Raw genomic sequence first — 22,777 nt, forward strand, 5'->3', positions numbered from 1 at the left:
AAATAGGTTGAGACAAAAAAAATAAAAAATTGTGTTGTATTAACTTGTTTCATTTAAGTTAATTAGACAAGGTGCAAAAATAAATTTTTTTGAGTGTATAACTAGTTTTAACTAACATGCCTTACTAAAGACATTACTTGTGTGCATTTTGAGGCAAAACAAAGGGCACTGATGTATTTTATGATATGTCAGTGCAAGTTGTTTTCAGTTTGGACAGCTCTTATATTTGTTTTAGTCTCGGATTAGTCTAATCCCTGTCCGAGAAACCGCCCCATAATGTATTTATGTTAATTTAATGCAATAAAAAATTACATTTACACCATTTTTATGAAAGTTAAGACTGAATGGACCTGAAAACTTTAAATGGTGTAACCGCCAATTATGCCCAAGAATGGGAAATATTAAATAATGTATCCACCTTGATGGCATGTAAGCGTAATTATCATAAAAATTTTTTTTTTAAATATTTAAAAATTCTATTAGATATTTCTAAATGTAAATTTTAATGTTTATTTGTAATATTTGTCCTGATAAATGCTGAAAACAGCTCTGTTTTCTAAATAATCTTTGACAAATTATCATAAAAAAGAATCCATTAAACTACATGATTATATTTTATTCCACATTTATTTATTTATTAATATATTTATATTTTCATTTAAAAAAATACTAGTTACACCAATTGACACAGTTACACAACATTGAAATTTTTACAACTATCCCCCAAATATTCTGTCCAAATTAAATAAAACCAGAAATTTTTGACTTCTCTAAAATTTTAGGTTCTCAAAAAAGAGAATGTATGCAAGTAATCTGCAAATTTATTTTGAAATGTTAACCCTTTTTCATTTAATTGAACCATACGGACACAAAATAATTAACGTCATGTCATTGACCCATTGTTTAGGGCTGCTGTGGAAACATAGCGGCGACTTTTATGTAAGGAGACCTGCTGGGTATGTGGATAAAAACAGTAATAAAAACAATACAGTTCATTATGTAAGGTCTTTATACAGCACTGATAATAAAGTTATGTATATTATATTGCATTTCTGTAAAGAGATCATTAAAAAAGTTATATATTGCACCTTTTACATTAAAAACACAACAATTAAGACAATAATAAAAGGCTATACGTGGGGTCTAAAAAATAGGTGTCCAACAACCATTTGTTTTTTTAACTATAATCATTGATAAGAATCCAAAATATACAGAGATGCACAAAGACATGTTTTTCTTCCTTTGGTGCCTTTGTGTCAAAATATTTTCCAGCTTTAAGGTTTATGATATCCAGAAAACCACAACCGAATATGTCTTCTGCTGTGGTGTCACATGAACACCTGTTGAAGGACAGATGGAGGAACATCTGCGGTCTGCAGGCTCTGGAGCAGCCGCTGTACCGTGGCCTTTCTTCCGTTCCTCTGTGTCCACATCACCAGACCCGTCAGCACTTGGCTTTGAACCGCAAAGGGGTGGTCAGCACAGCAGCGATAAAGATCTGCAGAAGAAAGGCCCAGATCCAAAAGGACAGACTTCCACTCGGGACCGAGATATTCAGCCAGACGGTTCAGATGCTGCGTGGTTGGAACCGTCAGAAGGATATGGTCAGGAACGCCACACTGAACTGAAAACAAGGATGAAATGAATTATTATTGAAAAATAAGCCATACAGTCTGTTCTTTATTTCACAAGCACATTTCAAATCACGCAGTATTAAAATGATTAAGGCACTAACCCGGATTTTAGTTTCATTAAAAAGAAAAAAATATTGTATATGAATGTTTTACAATTTCTACCTTCATTAGCCCGTACATTTGGGGCGGGGCTATCAGTTTGCATAACCAATAAAAAACAGGGGGAGTGTTTGGAAAAGTTCTAAAGAATTTTTTTGCTTTTTATTTGGTGACACCAGTGGCCCAGAAATTATTAACAGACCTAAAGAAACGTTTTGAGGTGGTGACATGAACATCCAATCTTTTTTGCCTGCTTTGCAATAAAGACACGTCATTGTTTTTGTCCGACGAGAATAAAGATGTCCTTTATTTGTGCAGTGGGGATGAATTGAGCAAAGGTCAGTTTGAGAGTTTGTTTTGAGTGTTCCCAAATTCTTCACAAAATCAAGGACGCCCATTGATTTCTGTGGTGAGGTGACAGGAGTGGCCATGAGAATAACAACTCTCTATATCTAGGACAGGACATCCACATGCCCGGTGCTTGTTTGCAATGTCCTTTTATCTAACACACCTTCAGTGGCTATTTAAACAAGAGTAAAACTGTTCCACTAGGACACTTATGTTCACATAAAAAAAAGAAATGCTGTGTCGCGACCAAACTGGCAATGCAAAACTTGCTTAACCAATAGTATAACTAGGCGGTGGGTCTATCTTTCAGTCCGACCAAATACAAACCGGGGGGGAGTGTTTGAGAATCCTGCTATTTATTGATATTCTTATTTATTTCAAATCACACTGTTAAAGACGCTTAAATATTAGGAAACGTATTTCCCATGTAAGATTTAAATGAAACGTCTTTCACCTTTTTAAGGGCTTGTAGACCTCAGAGACAAAAGAGAATAGTGTGTCGAGGAGCACCAACCATCAGCGATAATAAACACCACAAAGAGGATTTTAAACAGCTAGTGCTGGTTTAGCAAACAGGACAGAGTGATAAACAGACAACAGAGGAATAAATCTGTGGTAATGCTTGATCTGAATAAAGGCACATGAGTATGGTGGTATACAAAGGGGAAAAAATGGGGAAACAAAAAATGAAGAGCTAAGATGCACTGCACCTCTGTCAAAAACATAGATTGTAAAAAAATTGACGTAGTGTCCGTGACGTTACCCATAGGTTTCTGAAGATCAATTTTTGAATCCAATAGTAGGCGACACGTGCCACCGCCATCTTAGCCGTGAGTCAAAGCGTATCAGTCGTGGATTTCCAAAAATGGGTAAAAAGGTGGGACATGGGTGAAGCTGAGGTGGGTTTTTGCTGAAACCACACCCACCTAGCTCGACTCTGGTGTCAGCATTGGCTGTTCAACCGTCACTCAAGTGGCCACGCCCTTAACTCTTTCTCCGCCATTGACAAGATATCTCGTCAATTAAAAGAAAACGCTTCCCTGCCAATGACGAGTATTTCCGGCTTTCCGCAATACCGCTATTATACCCTTCCGCAACTTTTTAAACCCGGAAGTATTGCCCCATGGCAAGCGGCTGCATATCCGTGTCTGTTTTAAAGATCACTCTGAATGGGATCTCTATGAAAAGTCTGTCACAAAAATGGAATTATCTCTGCTTTTTGCTCAAAATGTGGTGCAGAAACCTACCCATATTCAAGAGCTGATTACAAAAGAACTACTGAAGGTAGGATGAAACGTTTTTTTTTGTTTGAAAGCAGAGGGTCTGTTCTTTCATTTGGTATATTGTATGTTTATATATTTAACTCTTTCACTGCCGGCGTTTTTAAAACATTTGCCAGTCAGCGCCAGCGTTTTTCATGATTTTCACCAAAGTTTAATGCCTTCCAGAAAATGTTCTTCTTTAAATATATAAACATACCAAATGAAAGAACAGACCCTCTGCTTTTAAAAAAAAAAAAAACGTTTCATCCTACCTTCAGTGGTTCTTTTGTAATCAGCTTTTGAATATGGGTAGGTTTCTGCAAAAACACCACATTTTGAGCAAAAAGCAGAGATAATTCAATTTTTTTGACAGACTTTTCATAGAGATCCCATTCAGAGCGATCTTTAAAACAGACACGGACATGCAGCCGCTTGCCATAGGGCAATACTTCCGGGTTTAAAAAGTAGCGGAAGGGCGCTATCTCGTCAAAAGCGGCGAAAAAGTTAAAGAAGAACATTTTCTGGAAGGCATTAAACTTTTGTGAAAATCATGAAAAACGCTGGCGCTGGCTGGCAACTTTTTTTTTAAAATGCTGGCGGCGAAATAGTTAATTATGCTGAACTTTAAGGCTTAATATAATTTAAACGAGTAACAACAAATTCACCCCCCAGTTGTCATGAAGGGCAACTAGCTATACAGACCAAAATAAAATTTGTATCAGGCTGTAAACATATTTTTTCTGCTATTTTAACATGGAGGTCTATGGGAATTGACTCTTGTTTTGGAGCCAGCCTCTAGTGGCCAGTCGATGAATTGCAGCTTAAATCACTTCCATACTGGCTTCATCAGAGAGATCGGAAGGTTGCCCTTCGGTCAAAAATGAGATGATATTGATGAAATGCGCTCTGCACATATTATACGTTCTTCAAATACTTTCACTTCAAATCCACTTAATCCCGGCCTCAGGCCACTCAGTAATACTGGTTCGTTGGCAGATTCCATTAAACAGCACAACGATTTCTTGTTGGAAGTGTGCAAAATTATTGAATGAACTGAATTAATGACACGCTTTAACAGTGTTTTCTACCCAGTTAAAGGAGGTTTACTGAATATATTAGGATATTGACCAAATTTTTTTGCATTTTTCCTTCATTTAGAAAAAAACAGTGTAGAATGACTGGAGACTTTTTGCAAATACTTAGAGGGTTGTACAGCAAAAAAAAAAAAAAAAAAGTTCACAAACCAATGACATATATGAAAATAAGGCATTTCAATGACTGACTAATAACCTTTTCATTGCAATTAAAGTGAAATTACTTAACCTAAACACAAGAGCCTGATTAAAAAGTACTTGTTTGGAAGAAAAAATGTCAGATGCACTTAGAGGGCTTTGTGTTTAAGTTCTTCAAATATTTACAATACAAATATGGCAATGTCACAGCAAAAAAGATTAAAAATGAGTAAAAGAAATTTTTTAAGACATATTGGACAATAAAACGTGCCTGTTTATTTGGTTTTAACAATACATGTCCGCAAAAAAAAGAAAGGAATGGAAAAGATAGACAAAAACACAAGAAAGAAAGTACAAAAGAAAGAAAGAAAGATGGATAGAAAGAAAAAATGTAATAGAAAAGAACGGAGTGCTCTGCAAAAAACATTCCCTGTGTTTCGCCGAAATGCTTGACTTTTCTGGGAATTGTTTCTTTTTTATAGGATCGAGCATTCCAGCATCAATTTCCATGTGTACACTCTCGGCTGTTGGAGGGAACAGAGCGCACACACTTTAAAGAACGTTAAAAATGCAGAACCCTAAATCTGACGGCGACAGTGCTCTATAGACACTGTGAGGCTATAAAATACAGTATATTTAGTCTATCCTTTATGTGTACATTCATTTAACAGCCAAAAATGTTTACAAAATTAATTAAACATCCTTATAAAAGGAAGCTGTAAATTTTAAGCACTAGTACTAAAAGTCAATAAAAGCACACAGACCCAAGCAGGCGTATTTACATTATGTGTGCTCATTAAAATTTTCTAAACCTGTTCTCTCTCTTTCTCTCTAGGAAAAGCAAATTCATAAATTTTGGGGAGGGTGAACCACCCACACGTGGCCTCTAGGGAAAATTCCACGAAATCTCCCAATAAACCCTGCTTCTCACCAAGTTGACGTCAGTGGCTTGTTTATCTCAATTTAAAGTGCGCAGTGTTTTCGTTAGTTAGTTTGGTTAATTCTAAACTCAACAAACAGGCGTCCGTTTACGAAAGATATAATCAACATGTTAACATGAATCTGTAGACTTTGAAGGTATATTATGTACCATCACATTGTCATGAATAGTACAATGTCCAGTTTCCTACTGAGGGGAAAAGCAGCAGATCAGGGTTCATTGAGGACATTCGGGTTGTAAACTCAGTACAGGTGCTGGATGTGTAGATAGATCATGTGAATCACACAGGAATAAACATGCCCAGAACATCATATGCAGGGCTCACTGTTGAAATGTACATTAAAAAGTGAACAGCTCAGATGCCAAAGCCCCTTGACTGAATGCTATTCTCACGTATCATACGCTCATCAAATACTTTCATTTAAAATCCGCTTAATCCAAGCCTCAGGCCATTCAGAAATACTGGTTTGTTGGCAGAATATAGTAGGATATTGACCGTATTTTTGTGCCTTTATTTAGAAAGGAGATTGAAGAGTGACTGGAAACTTTTTAGAAGTGGAAATTTTTGGAGAGAAAGACAGTCGGTTTTTTTATACTGAGGAAATGACTAAAGTGACATTTGTGAAAATAAGACTGACTAATAACCAATACATTTCCATTAAAGTGAAATTACTGAACCTAAACATAAGAGCCCCCCAAAAAAGCTAATTTACAAGAAAACATGTCAGAGGCACAAGAGGGGTTTGCATCTGAGCTCTTCAAATATTTATTAAGTATCTGCTGCTGTTTTAATTATTTTCAAATGTTTGATTTGTTATATAATGCATTTACAGTAAATACATTACACTGTAAAAAAAGTCCGTAGAAATTACAATGTTATTGCAGCTGGGTTGCCGGTAATTTACCGTTGATTTACATTTATGTTATTTACTGGCAAGAGTTTGTTCAAAGTTACATAAATTTTAAATATTAAAAAGTCTTTATCTTTAAAGAATAAAACTATACAATAACAGCCTCATGCAAAGCATTCTGGGAACCAGAAATCATCATAAACCTTTTTCTGTTTTTTGCTTCCCAGAATGTTTTGCTTGATGCTGTTTTTTTAGTTTTACTCTGTAAAGACAAAGACTTGTAAATGTTTAATGTTCATTTAACTTTGAACAAAATGTTGCCAGTAAATAACATAAATTTAAATCTACGGTAAATTACCGGCAACCCAGCTGCAATTTCTACGGATTTTTTTTACAGTGTACAGAATTATTCTGTTACGGACTCCATTCATATATACAAGACCCCAATTTTCTCCCTAAATTGGAAAACTGGATTTGCTCGACGCTGAAAATACTGCAGATTGAATAATGATAATACAATGCTATAACTTAAAGGGGACATATCATGAAAATCTGACTTTTCCATGTCTTTTTCCAAGTGCTATAATTGGATCTCCAGTGTTTCTATCAACCTAGAAAATGTGAAAAAGATCAGCCCAGTAACTTAGTTTTGGTAACCATTCTCTGCAAGAATGTGAAAATATAGGTTATTGAAATTTGGCTCCCCTTGTGATGTCAGAAGGGGATCTTATTATAATAATAACGCCCCTTAATATGCACTATCCAACCATTAAGTGCAGAGATCAGCTCATTTGCATTTTAAAGGACACACCTAAAAAACGCCACAATTTTGCTCACACCTACAAAGTGGTAATTTTAACATGCAATAATACATTATCTACATGGTGTATTGAGCTAAAACTTTACATATGTACACCAGGGACACTAAAGATTTATTTTACATCTTAAAAAAGACTTGTGAAATGTCCCCTTTAAATTACAATTAGATTTAGTTCAAAATGAATCAATCGGTGAAAACCTCCTTTGTTTGTTAAGAAAGCCCAAGGATAACTAAATACTTCATACTGTTATGGAACGCAAGTGTGGAGAAACAGGATTTATTGCTCTTTAAGTGACTACGTTTTTTTACTTACTTTCCCACAAGTAGTACACTTCCATAGTACACTTTAGTACTTCTTAAGATGTTTTTAAGATCATCTAAGTGTACTTCACTGTGCTTTTTTGAGACACCATAAACAGTGGCGCCCCCAAGGGGGGGCCAGGGGGGGGCCGCGGCCCCCCCATAAAAGTCACTGGCCCCCCCAGTGCCCCCCCCCAAACAGAATGAGATTTAAAAAAAAAAAATTTTTGTTGAGATTTTTATATTTAAATAATAGTAGTAATATGTATTCATTAAAATGTAAACTAAAAGCACTATGTAAAAAAATAATATGCATTTGTATAATGTGTTAAATAGAATACGATCTTAACCCCTCCCCTCACCTTTACCCGCAAAGCCGTGAGTACGCGCAGCCGCACTGCCATCCATGTGACGTACACGTGACGTCCTGTTCGCTCTCGCCATTGGATGCATTACAGAAGAAACTCACAAACTAGTAAGTAAAACTCAGTTAATTATAGGTTATATAAAGCATATTGTTCCAAGCTTAATCACTGTCAGGGTTTAAATTGGGCTAGGGCACCAGAGACGTCATGCCCATTCAAACTGACTCTCGGTTTTTGAGCCAACTGGATTTTGCATGCAACCTCAAAATCACAGAAGCATCCATTAAACTGTTACTTGTCTTTTAATCTGTTTAATATGCGCAATATAATCAATTCTGTGCTGCATCCTTGTCACTTTTCGGAGATTTTCGCCGTTTTGATCATGTTAAATTTCTTTGTTCTGGCGTCATCAGCGTCTGAGAGCGCTCACGAGCTTTGCTGTTGCCTTTGGCTTTCTGAGGAATTAAAACGTCTAAGAAACACTCACAACATTTCCAAACCCCAGGACGGTAATGTGCAGTTAACCTCCTCTGTGTAGAAAATGTATAGTTTAAAATGAGACCGTCTCGACGTTATATTAGTAGAGATTTCTAGATTCATCTTCTTGGTGCAACGGCAAAGTTCGCCAGAGTTCACGGGCACGGGGGCGCGGAATCACACATGCTCACATACGAGGTAACATTTAATGCAAAAGTCCGTTCCTCTAATAATTTTATCTAAACATATTTTTTTAAATCGTTATTGAACATTAAAACCAATCACGTGGCTATAGCTTATGTCATTTTCGTTGTTTATATACTTTATGGATTTAAAATGACATAAATTTCATAGGATAATGCAGTTGTTTTGCAAAATGCATTAATGACACAATTAAAGTCATTAAACAAAACGTAAATAAACAAAACATGCCTATTCAGATGTAAATATGATGCCAATATGTCATTATTCAGATTGAATAGTATTTGATATAAAAGTTAGTCAACACATTTATTTTGGAGGTTTTTGCATGAAAGCATGGGGCGCTCAGATTGTTAGAAATGTAAGTGCCATGGAAAAGACTGAAGAATCTAATATTTCGTTTGATGTCTGTGTATGCACAAATTTCTGTGAGCTGTGCGCACTGTGCCCCCTTAAAAAAATGGTGCATGACGCCCCTACCCGGCACATAGGCTGAAGGTCTCGCTCTACTCTTGCCAGTGTACCTGCTGCGCTTGTAATGTGTTTCCATTCATTATGGGGCATACTCACCAAACGCAAGTTCAACGATTTGCGCGAGTAGATTACATACAAAGTCAATGCAAAGACGCAATCAGACAGATGCGTCCTTGCAAGGGAGGATGCGAATGATGCGAATTGGGCTGCGCAATTGCCGAAAACACGCGCTTTTCCCTTCAAACGCGTCTTTGTGTGTGTGTGTGTGTGTGTGTGTGTGTGTGTGTGTGTGTGTGTGTGTGTGTGTGTGTGTGTGTGTGTGAGTGAGTGAGTGAGTGAGAGAGAGAGAGAGAGAGAGAGAGAGAGAGAGAGAGAGAGAGAGAGAGAGAGAGAGAGAGAGAGAGAGAGAGAGAGAGAGAGAGAGAGAGAGAGAGAGAGAGAGAGAGAGAGAGAGAGAGAGAGAGAGGTAAGATTGGTGCCCACGTCGAGAAAACTTAAGACTAGAGACGTGTTAAGGACTAAAGTATGTCACTCATTTAATTAAAGTATGTTAACTGGATAACACTGGATATAACTCATTGTATAGTTTAATAAAATAATGTATTTTAAATACACAATTCAAATGGTGATCGGTTGATACTCATCTTTGATAGATTAATACTATTCCACCATCTGATCTTTAAATTATTTGCAATTTTTATTTGTCTCTAGTAAATCATATACTAGTAATAAATAAGAATAACTATACTCCAAGTAGCATTAAAAGCAAAGGGAAAACTGTTGACCATTAGATTCAGGCATAATAGATTTTTTAATTGTGCCACCCTAAGATTTGTGCTGGCCCCTTTGTGCCCCCCCATGAAAACAATCCTGGGGGCGCCACTGACCATAAATATGAACTTAAATGTGCTAAAAACGTATTTAAAAAATTTATTTAGGTACCACTTGAAACCATCTTTGTATGAAAGTTGAGTTCAAGTTTAATACAAGTGTTAACTAAATACATTTTTTAATATAGAGATAGTATGTTAAAAGTGCATTTTAGTTCATATTTATGGTGTCTCAAAATAGCACAGTTAAGAACACTTAGATAATCTTAAGAACATCTTAAAAAGTACTAAAGATGAATTTTTTGTATATTAAGTACAAAATTAGTATGCGAAAATAAAGGACTTTAAGTACACTATGGAAGTGTACTACTTTTTCACCTGGGTTTTTACGTATGATCAACTTGATTTTTTATCTTGACTAGTAATCAGTTGCTGTAACTTAACTTAATTAGCTAAGCTTAAATAAGTTAAGCTAATTTAAATTTATTTTATAAAAGTCAAACCTTTTAAAGACAGATGCATAATTTTAATGTTGTTTTTGCAAAGTGCAAAGTGACTTAAAGGAATATTCCATTTTCATAAAAGAAAAATCCAGATAATTTACTCACCACCATGTCATCCAAAATGTTGATGTCTTTCTTTGTTCAGTCGAGAAGAAATTATGTTTTTTGAGGAAAACATTGCAGGATTTTTCTCATTTTAATGGACTTTAATAGAGCCCAACATTTAATACTTAACTCAACACTTAACAGTTTTTTCAACAGAGTTTCATCGGACTCTAAATGATCCCAAACGAGGCATAAGGGTCTTATCTAGCAAAACGATTGTCATTTTGACAATAAAAATAACAAATATACACTTTTAAAGCACAACTTCTCGTCTAAATCCGGTCCAGCGCGACCTAACGTAAATGCGTAGTGACGTAGGGAGGTCACGTGTTACATATATAAAACGCACATTTGCGGACCATTGTAAACAATAAACTGACACAAAGACATTAATTATTATTAGTTGACATACAACAACGTAGGAACGGTCCTCGTTCTCAACACTTGTAAACACTGGGGCGGAGTTTCGCGTTCGTCCTCTGTGACCTCTTGACGTCATGACGTATTGCGTGGGGTCACGTTGGCGCATCACGACCGGATTTAAACGAGAAGTTGTGCTTTAAAAGTGTATATTTGTTATTTTTATTGTCAAAAATGACAATCGTTTCGCTAGATAAGACCCTTATGCCTCGTTTGGGATTGTTAAGAGTCCTTTGAAACTCTATTGAAAAAAAACTGTTAAATGTTGGTGTCTATTAAAGTCCATTAAAATGAGAAAAATCCTGCAATGTTTTCCTCAAAAAACATAATTTCTTCTCGACTGAACAAAGAAAGACATCAACATTTTGGATGACATGGTGGTGAGTAAATTATCTGGATTTTTCTTTTAAGAAAATGGAATATTCCTTTAAAATGTTCCAATGGAGAATGATAAATCAAACAACAATAAAAATGAAAGACGCAAAACTGATCCTCTTTGTTGAAATGAAAGCCTTGGAAATACTGATGATGTCATTGCTACTGTGCCCTTACAAGACCCTATAATCCTTGGCTTTGCATATACAACTGATCTGAGTTTGACTTAACTAAAATGTAAACACTGACCTTTCCTATATTATATAAAACAACATATAATAGGATGCTCGTACTATACAACAGAAAAGTGCAGTAGTCAAATAGACCCTGTTTATGGTTACCATTTAGTTTCTGGACTACAAAAAAAAGAAAGTCATACAGGTTTTGAGTTGACATTTCTGGGTGCGGTAAGGATATGACCTTGATAAACCTCCCATCAACATATTGCATCTCTGTCCATCATTACACTAAGCTTTAGCTTTCCTTCTTTCTTTATATTCCGGGCAACTAAATAAAATCCCTAATGGATGCAGCATGTTCAGGAATCGGAGTCGAGTTTTATGGACCAGCTGGAACAGCCCGGCGCTGCTCAAAGCTTCCACATTTTGACAGGAAGGCTCTCCTCAAGCCAACGTTCCTGGAAATCAGACTGTACCAGAGAAGGGTGTGGAAGAGGGAGGAGGAAAACAAATGTGATGTTCCAACAAAAACAAATGCACAGAACTGCAATGGCTTGTTTCAAAGCACGCCTGAGACTTTGGCATTTAACTTTTGATTTTAGTTTATCTAAAAATGAAAACTGCTTTGCTGCTCTGAAACACAATAGACATATTTCCTTCTTTTCTTGCGGTACAATAACAATTCATAGTGACCAATGGGTGCCAAGCCCCATGCACCAAAACTTAAAGTTTCTCTGTAAGATATTAAAGAAATTGGGTGAACTATACAAATTAAGTCTGGAAGTAATACAGTCAAATACAATACATAAGAATGATGTGCTATTAAGAAACAAGATTGTAAATGCAGGGTTTACTGCCATAAGCTGTCAGACTGAAATGATGGTCTGGATATCTGCTTAAACTCTATTATAGCCTGTGCCGGTGACGTTGGTTTACATCGTAAAAGCAAACATTCAAAACAGAGCCTCTAAGATGAATCGGCAGCTGTCAGGCATTATAGAGTGCTTCTATTAACTTATAGGGGATCGACCCGATGATATAGTACAACTGTGTAGTAAATACAGCTGTGCAAATAAATGACGCTAAAATCTGGACACGTGTTACTGATCAGATTGATTACATATAGGTCTTTATAAAGCTGCAATCAGTAACTTCTGCTTCTCAATATCTCCGTTTTAAAAGTAAGATTTATGTATTTTTCTTTACATGCGTTAAGGACAAATTATGTCATTTTCCATGAAACAGCTCATTTTATAAATCATTACTATTAGCTTACCATCGCTTAGATTATTTTCACTGAATCATTTATAAACCTATATTCAATAATATAATAAACAGCATTTTACAGAGATATCTTTTTACTACAATTTTTAAATACAACTTTGATCACCAGTTTTGAAAAGTGATGCAAGCTTAAGTTAAAGACATAAGCTATCCCATAACTAGTCATCTTCAAGAAACCTGGTCTTATATTTTGTGATATTTAACATTTTGTTAACAACAACAAAAATTTTTTGAATATGTAGTATAAAATAATATATAAAATTATGGCTAACGCTTTATTTTACAATGTCTTTGTTACACATGATACATGTTATTATTATAGTAATAACAGTTAACTATGCATAATTACATTTAACTAACCCTAAACCAAACCCTAATCCTAACCCCAGTCCTATAGTAAGTGCATGTTGTTAATGATTATTACTTAGTACTTAAATGTATAATTACACTATAACAGTGATACCATAAAATTAAGTGTGACCAAATTATGTATTAATTATTAATCAGGGATGCATTAATCACGATTAATCTATAGCAGAATAAAAGTTTTTGTTTAGATCATATATGTGTGTAAACTGTGTATAATAATTAAATATGCACACATGCATGTATAATTTTAAGAAAAAAATGTATTTATATATTAAGTATTTATATTTATATATAAATTATAAATGAATATACAAATGTATGTAAACATTTCTTAAATATATAAATGTGTGCATTTAACTAAGTTATTATACACAGTTCACACACATATATGATGCAAACAAAGACTTTTATTCTGCTATAGATTAATCGCGATTAATCTATAGCAGAGTAAAAGTTTTTGTTTAGATCATATATGTGTGTAAAATGTGTATAATAATTAAATATGCACAAATACATGTATAATTTTAAGAAAAAAATTTATTTATATATTAAGTATTTATATTTATATATAAATTATACATGAATATACAAATGTATGTAAACATTTCTTAAATATATAAATGTGTGCATTTAGCTAAGTTATCATACACAGTTCACACACATATATGATGCAAACAAAAACTTTTATTCTGCTATAGATTAATCGTGATTAATCGTTATGCATACCTAATATTAATTATTATATATTAAATATTATCTATTGGCCTCTATTTACTGGCCTAAAAATACAGAATAAAGTTAAAACAACTTGGGTTCGCAAGTCAATTCAAACAACTATTTTAAAAAGTTGACAAAAATGCTGTATATTTTTTACAGTGGTAAACAATTTAAAATTCAAAAACTACTGCTTCACGTGCAATTACTACAACATGTTTTTTTTGTAAGTTTAAGAGATGCTTTACTTAAAGCCAGCATCTCATATGTTATCATGCAAATAAACATGACCTACACAAGTGCAAATTGGCTTGACAAACGGGGAAGTCATGTCCTTACTTGACTAATGCAGAATCTGTAAAGTAGGTAATAAGATGCCTATCAGCGCAAATAGGCTTGTTAAGGATTGTGCTTTGTTAAACAGAACCGTAACACGTGTCTTTATTAACGTCCCCGTGACTATGCAGTTTCCAGGCCTGTCATGGAGATTAAAAGCGAGCTAGAAAAACACGTTTCCATGCCAACAAAATGACATCATTTGTCAAGATTCAAATTCATAGGGAACGAATATAAAAGCGTAAATGAAAAACAAATTGCCGTGATCGTTCATGTCCGTAAAAGGCCTCAGACGGGACGATCCCATTAGGGTAAGATGAGTCTTAAATTAAAGCGAGGACCTACAGTAAGTGCGAAGAATGTTTGCTCAGAGTAACGCTTGTCCTCGACTTCCTAGAAATTCGTGGGCTCGCTTCCCCCTCCCTAATTCTTTTATTTCCTTTCTCACTTTCTCTAACCCCGCCCCCATCCCCCAATTTATCACTATCTGAACCACAGTGAGTCAATAAAATCTTTAGTTCAGTAACTGGAGACAGGAGGGAGAGGGAGAGCGGCCAACAAACGGCTTTGATTATATTTTTCCTAGAAAGGAGGATGCTCGGCGAGAGTGCAGCGCCTGTGCCAAGAATTAATGCGGCTTTCATGGAAAACCAGGGCAGCGTACCAAGCCGGCCCAGCCTTGAGAGATTCAAAACACAACTTGAGGCTTTTTTTACATCTCTCTCACTCTTGTTTTTCTTTTTACATCTGAGGAAAGGGGTTTGGTTTTTGAAAGGTGTTTTGGGGTTTGGTTGAGTACAGCAAGTACACACTGTAAAGAGAGAATGTGACTGTAAATGTGGGGGTTGTTGGTGGGTGATCTGAAAAACACAAAATACATAATAAGTCCTCTTTCAGCAAAACAGCAGCTGACTTCGGCCATGAAATACATGCCTTTTGTTCTGTTTTATTCACATCTTTGACTATAAAAAATCTTTGTGGAGGCTGGTGGTCTGCATGTAAATGTTACATTACAGACTGTACGCCGTTAAAAAATTACTTTAATTGGCAGCGCCTAAATATTTAAGGTTTTTTAGTTGAAAAAACTTTGTGAAAAATGTAAGTTTGCAAAACTTACCAATTGAAGTTATTTGTTTAAGTAGATCCAACTTTCACTTTGTACAGTGTGTGTATATGCAAATGTGTTGGTTTTCAATGTCCAAATCGTATGGAAATTTGCTTTACGTATATTTGTTTCAAGTACTGCGCTTGGATTATATAGTAAGTAACAGAGGGTTTCATGTTGGGCATTAGAGGAACGAGAATAACGCACTTGTCATTTACACACCCAATCAAATATGGCAAAATATAATAGGACGACCTTTAAATTATAGACTAGGTTTCGTAACAGTGCCACTTCAAAAAAATTTTTTTTAATGATTTTATGTTATTCGGCCAAGGAAATAAGGTGAAACAGGGAATTAGCGTGATGTAACAGTAACATAAGTTACTGTATACTGACCTGAATGCTTTGTGTTGTGCTGAATGCCTTAAAATTACTAATGATGATGATGATATTGAAACCCTAATAGTCAATTTCTACACTCTTAGGAAAAGGTACAAAAGCTGTCACTGGGGCTGTACCCATTAAAAAAAGTACACCTTTGTACCTAAATAGTCCATAGTAGTAGGGGAGAGCGGGGTAATTTGTCACATTTTTACACCGTCTAACATTTACTGAGCATCATACATCACAATGGTAAAAATCTTATACCAAATAAAAGAAGGAAGTCTTGGGCACATATGTTGTTTTCATTACATGTTCATGGGCCCTATTTTAACGATCTAAGCGCATTGTCTAAAGCGCACAGCGCAACATCTAAATGGGCGTGTCCGAATCCACTTTTGCTAATTTAACGACGGGAAAAATGGATTTTGCGCCGAGCGCATGGTCGAAAAGGGTAGGTCCTATTGTAATGGGAGTATTTTGGGCGTAACGTGCAATAAACCAATGAGAGTCTCTGCTCTCATCCCCTTTAAAAGCTAGTTGCGCTGGCGTTATGTCTAATCCCTATTTAGATGACGGACTTTGTAAACTGAAAAAATAAGCGGAGGAAGAAGATCCCCAGTTTAAGATTAATGTTAAATAATTGTGTTGTTTTTCACTTGTATTGAAATTGTTATTTTTTTATCAAAACCTTTAAAACCCGTTTTCTTTTAGTCATGGAAGTAAAAAGCAGGCTTGTAATTGCTTTTAATGTATGGCTATCCAATATCATCAAAAAATTATTTACAAGCATGTAAGATAAGGTTTGTACTCTAAAAATACTTTATTTGTAATAAACAGGAGATAAAGAATTTACAAACGGCTCTCCTCACGTTTCAGCACTTTGGACAGCGTTTTTTTTTAGCAAAGAGTTTTTTTAAGCATTACTTAAAAATGTTTCTCATCTCACCATATCCACAGGTACAGAGTCATCATAGACAATAAATCCGTGAGGTAGCATTAAAAAAAAACATTTAAAAACAGACGCATTTGTTTAAAGCAAAGCATTTATTTACTTAGCAGGCTGCAGGTGAAGCAGCTCTTTGCGCCTTCTAACGTCTCATAATCTGTCCTCATTTATGTCCAAGAGATTCAATAATAATCTTTTACATTCAATCCTTTAATCTTTCATATTTAAAAGCATTTTTGTGCTGCTGCGCATTAAGTACCTTGTGATAAGCAAACCCGCGTTGTCCTCCCGTGTTTAGGCGCATTTTACTAATGCGCTCTTTAAATAACATAAAACACATTGCGCCATTGACTTTAGACTTTAGACCAGGTTTTTGTTGGTCAATGGCGTAGTCTATTTTAGTTGCCTCAAAATAGCAACGCGCCAACAATGCGCCTGAACACACCTCGTTTTCAGACCAGAACGCCCATGGGCGCAAAAGGGGGCGCAAATGCAATTGCTATTTAAACAACGCGGCGCTAAACGTGAAAATTAGGGTGGAAACTAGCGAAAGACACTTGCGTCGCGCATTGCGCTGCATTGCGCCGGGTGTAAGATAGAGCCCCATATCTTATCTCATTACGAAGTGGTAGACTGTTGAATAGAGAATGTTCACTTGTGACAATTTGCCCCTTCGGCAGGTAAATTGTCACACTAGATTATCTAAAAAAGAAGAACACTACTTTATTGTGATTATTTGATTTTTCTAATTATTTCTAGTGTGAAAATTTTTTTCTAGTGTGACGACTTGCCCCAAAGTCATTAAGACAACCTGCCCCAAGCTGACATGCGTGTTGGCTTAATCTCAGGGTTAGCTCAACAAAGCGTGTCAGCTAAAATATTAAAAGACACGTCATTGTCTCCTCTATTATGTGCAAAATAATCGTTTTTAACATTAATACTAAACAAAGTTGTATTGCATAAAATGTAAAGTGCATTTTTTACTTTTTACCAAAAAATAAGACAATTGTGCTAACGTCAGATTTGTGTAATCTTGACCACATGTGAACACCAAGTTGATTACAGAAAAGGTCATCACACAAAGTGGCTATTTGATTTTTGAGATGGAGCCTCTGGTCTTGGAGTTATAAACATTGTGACAACTTACCCCACTCTCCCCTACCTTAAATACCTTACATATGGTACCGCAAAGGAACAAATCTGCACCATTTTTAAAGGGTACCATCTAGGGCTCAAAAATATTGATACAGCTAACTATCGTGATACTTTTTTTCACAATCGTATATTGATATTTCAATCTCTATCAGGGCTCGAAATTGCGACTGTTTTGGTCGCATATGCGACCAAAATTTAATCTGTGCGACCTTAAAATATATTTGGGAGCATTTGTGCGACTGCCTATTTTGTTGTGGTGTGACTTGATTTAGATTGTGTATGCTGTGTGCTGTTCCAGGTTCAGCATTCTCTTCAACATTACATAACCAATCAAATTTCACCTTTAAGTTCTTGCGTTTAATGAAGAGCGCAGATTGGCTAATATGAATGTCAATCATTCCTTGTTGCCGTGCTACGTTGGTACGCAAAGCGCGAAAATGTGAAAAAAACGAACCGCGAGCATGAAGAGATTGAGAACGAGGCGACTACGGCTAATGTTACTACTGTAATTAATTCATAACGACGGTCCGGATTTAAATGCAACTTCACAACCGGATAATAAGGCTTAACGTTAAACCTTTCGGAGAGAGGATTAAAGATTACGAGTGGCTCCGCTATGAAAATGACTCGATGTTACTGTGTTTACTGTAAATCCTGTGAAACGGAGGTTGCAGGTAAAACGGCGTTGGTGGCAGAATCCATACATTTTAAGCGCGAGACCTTGCTTAAACATGGCGAAAGTGCCAAAAACAAATGTGTTCATTATTGATGGAGACACCGACCTGTCTATCAAATAGTGTTTGATGATGTATTGCATCCTGCTTGAGGGACATCCGACAGACATCCTTGTATTCCATGTTAAGGTGGAACACGACAATGCTGATGGTATGTTTTTAAAAACATTCAATGTTTAACATTGCCTATTTAGTAGAAATATCATCCTGGTAATGCAGTTATCAATACCAATATATATTAGCCTTCTTTATAGGGTCACTTTTGTAATGTCACCATCAATCAGTGTTTAACGTGTTTGCTAGATTTTCTATTGTAATCATAATTGTGTTTCCTGTAATTGTTAAATTATTATTGCTGCTATATTATTTAAACAGCATTTGGGTATTATTTTAGTAATCTATGCAGCAAAAAAGACCAAATTTCAAATCTTGGCCATAGGATGTGTAAAGCCCAGTTGTGGTGTTTAATTTTTAATAAAAAAATCTATTAACTTGTACATTGTAGTTGTGGTGCTTCATCATTTTTGGATGAGTGCGCCTAAATTTTTGCTGGTGCTCCTAACTCTTTAAAGTTGGGAGCACCAGTGCTACCAAATAAAAAAGTTAATTTTGAGCCCTGTCTATTATCTGTATTTTTTTTTTTATTATTAATAATCCCTCTGTGTGCGTCAAACGACCTCCTCCACCGCTGCTTTAGTTGGCGCTGTCGCACTTTGGCTTTAAAAAAAAAAAAAAAAAAAAAAAAACGAGTAAAAAAAATCAGCTCTTTTTATTTTTGATAAAAAAAGAAAAAGCTTTGCAATGTATCTCAGCATGCAACGTATTGTATTGTGTCGTGATACATTGCAGCATGGCCCATGTATCGTGATACGTATCGTATCGTGAGGCCCTTGCCAATACCCAGCCCATCTCAGTGACTGTTTTTGCACCTTTATTTCTGACATTGTATTTTAGTTATTTCAACTATTTTGTTCAGAATAAATCATGTGTATAAATATTCAATTTCAGTAATAGTTACTGAGCATCGAACATAAACAACACTGTAAAAAGTGAAAGCTGCTCTACTAAAAAAAACTTCCTTCAAATGGTAACGCCTAAAAAATTAACTTTCACTTAAAGTGAGATAATGTAACTTGAAAAAACATATTTTCACAATTCTTTAGCCATTACCAATTGAAGAAATGTTTTATGTTGATCCAACTTTTAGTTTTTACACTGCAAAAAATGATGTGTTCATTTTTTACACACTGTGTGTGTCATGCCATTTAAGGTGTTATTTCATGTTAAAATAAATGAAAGGGCCAACACAAGTTGTGTTAAAAACAGTGATGGGAGTAAAGGGTTATAAAGTAATTCTGTTACTGTAATTGCACTACTTTTAGCGGTAATGAGCATGTAACAAAGTATTTTTTTAAATAAAGTAACGCAGTTACAATTACTGAAATTTAAATGAGTTGTCCCTGAACTAACACACCTTCTGTGTTATTATTCATTGTGCCGCCCACCACGGTCCTGCGACAATTTCAGTAATTGTAACTGCGTTACTTGATTTAAAAAAATACTTTGTTACATGTTCATTACCGCTAAAAGTGATGGAATTACAGTAAAGGAATTACTTTGTAACCCGTTACTCCCATCACGGTTTTTAACACAACTTGTGTTGGCCCTTTCATTTATTTTAACATAAAATAACGCCTTAAATGGCATGACACATCACTTTTTAGCAGTGTAGGGTTAAGGCAAAGAAATGGTCAAGATGAAACAAAAAGGGTCCTGCTAAAAAAAATGTATGACAGTGATTTTTGAAATATGTAAAACTGATCATAACCCAAACCATAACCTTTATTTTTATAATGATTTTACTTTTTTAATTACCCTGATGACTTTTAAGGACAACTTTGTTACCAAACTGTAGTTATAGGGATAGTGGAAAGTGTGTCATCATTTGCCCTCATTCTAAACCTGTATGAGTTTCTTAATTATTTTCTTTCTTTCTTTCTTCATTCTTTACACCATACACAAGTTAATCCATACACATGTTGTGTGTGTGGGCCAATTTGACATCTCCAATTCACCTAACTTGCATGTTTTTGGCCTGTGGGAGGAAACCTAAGTACCCAGAGTAAACCCACGCTGACACAGGGAGAACATGCAAACTCCACACAGCAAGGCCACTAGCTAGGGCTGAACTGGGGACCTTCTTGCTGTGAGGCGACGACTGAGCAACTGTGCCCCCCTCCTAACTCTTTTAAACACAATAGAAGATATTTTGAGAAATGATGGTTGACAGTACCCACTGACTTCCATAGTAGGAAAACAAATACTATGGAGGTCAGTGCGTACCGTCAACTGTGTGCTTACCATCATTTATCAAAATATGTGTCTATCTGAATAAAGAAACTCATACAGGTTTACAACAACATGAAGGTTATTTCAATGATGACAGAATTTTCATTTTTGGGTAAACTATCCCTTTAAGTTAAACATAGGCTACCACTCCCCAGCTGTGTGTGTGTTTAAGACTTGCAGTCAGTGTTAACTACTCACTGGCATGGGTTTAATGCAGAGGTCACGTTTCAAGTGTCACGTTTCATTTGTCCCATACTTGACAAATATGTCTCGCTTTCACTTTTACAGAGACCTTAGATGCTATTTATCTGCTATCACAGATGCAGTGGTTTTTATATTATTTTCATAAATCCTTTACTATGCTCTAGCTCACACAAATCTCTTGAATTAACTAGATGACTTAATTCCTTCAAATAATGAGGATCATGATTTCAAATGTACTCAAGAATCAGTTTTCAACATTTGTGAGGAGATTTTCATGGCCTTCACAGGTATGCAAACATATGTCCACAATAGACCGCAGTCAAATCCTACCCTTTCCCTACAAGGAATAAGTTTTCCAATTGATGACAGCCCCAAATACCAAAGAGAGATTTTCTCAGCCCAGCTCAAGTTTGTCCTCAAACTATCCTTGCTGAAATAAACAATAGAAACCATCACCGACATTCTAATGGAATAAATGGTTATAACGGGAATGGTATTGGTTTAAATTAAAATTATAGCCTGACCGTAAGTATCTCTGTTTAAAGTGTTGGGATGTTAACTGAACCATAAATCATACTGGAATAAGACCCAAAACACAGTACATAAAATAAATAACTGCCATTATAATAAACACCATTAGAATGAGTATAGTTACTTTCAATAGGATAGCGCTCTCTCGCGCGCTCACACATATACACCACAGCGTCACCTGTAAAGGGTGGAGGTGGATCGCTCTCTTCCTCAGACAGCTTCTGCAATAATGTGTCTTTGATCCAGGGAAACTCTTTCTCTAGCGAACTGATAAAGTGGTGAAAAGCGCTCACCCCGCGCGTGGGCAGAATATCCAGCAGTTTTAACGCTTTATCCCGGTTAGATGACTCACTCTGAATGTCCTCCAACTGGCTTTGTGTTAAGATCTCCTCCTGATATAAATACTGAACGATCGTGTCACCAACTAAAAGCTCATCAGCTAAATGCAGCCGCAGTGATCGTAGCAACTTTTTGTGTTTGGGGTCCATCTTTGAACCCGATGACCGAGGTAAAAAAAAAACGAAATCTGTTGAATGTTGAACACCCAGGACGATAATGTTTTAAAAAAAAAACGGACAACATAAACAAGTTATTCACTCGGCATTCGATGGTGTTGGTAAATAATTATACATTAGTTTATGCATGACAAAAATATAAAAACTCGCGTTTATGTATAATTGTTTGTACTACAAATGTCTTTTCCGCGTCACGTCGCATTTATTTCTACCGGCTGGAAACAACGCATGAGGAACGAATGTTCAGCACCATTTTCGTTCCATCAAGCATCTGCCAGTGTTCAGTCAAACAAATGCGTTTTTTTTTTGATTGTGAAATACATATTTTTTATTTACATATATGTTGTTATACTCCAAAATATCTTAGTATTTTAGTATTTTTTATAATAATAGCGTACATATGACAAAAATAACAACAGCAATGATCAGTTATTAAAATAGAAAAAACTAAACATTGATGAAACATGTCATTTTACATGTAATTTTATTTTATTGTGTCACATCTAGGGCCTTAAATCTAAAATATTCGAAATATTATAGCTTAGAATAAATAGGTACAGCTTCAATAAATGCATGTAATTTAATGTCATTAAATTAATAAGGTTATTAAATTTAATGATCACAAAGATATATTCCTTGAAATGTCGTATAACTTACAGTAATTGCCATATTCAGTGTTATAGTTATTTCTATTTCTAGCTCTGTATGTACATCATTAAATACAGAAATAGTTTTT

At 35.5% G+C, this 22,777-nt stretch overlaps 1 protein-coding gene across 2 annotated transcripts; it reads right to left on the bottom strand.

Annotated features, from left to right (window-relative positions):
* Positions 1–652: 652 nt before the first annotated feature.
* Positions 653–22,234, bottom strand: cradd (CASP2 and RIPK1 domain containing adaptor with death domain). 2 transcript variants are annotated; one of them, XM_065268551.2, is made up of 2 exons: positions 21,651–22,234; positions 653–1,624 (listed from the first exon to the last, which is right to left on the bottom strand). In XM_065268551.2, exons 1-2 carry the CDS (start codon positions 22,012–22,014, stop codon positions 1,329–1,331), a joined length of 660 nt encoding a protein of 219 aa, XP_065124623.1. In that variant the 5' UTR covers positions 22,015–22,234; the 3' UTR covers positions 653–1,328. The 2 variants fall into 2 exon arrangements, with proteins under 2 accessions (XP_065124623.1, XP_065124624.1); XM_065268552.2 differs by having other exon boundaries at positions 655–1,624; positions 21,705–22,234.
* Between the last annotated feature and the right edge of the window lie 543 nt (positions 22,235–22,777).

The sequence above is a fragment of the Paramisgurnus dabryanus genome, chromosome 1 (genome assembly GCF_030506205.2).
Source record: "Paramisgurnus dabryanus chromosome 1, PD_genome_1.1, whole genome shotgun sequence".
Lineage (NCBI taxonomy): Eukaryota > Metazoa > Chordata > Actinopteri > Cypriniformes > Cobitidae > Paramisgurnus > Paramisgurnus dabryanus.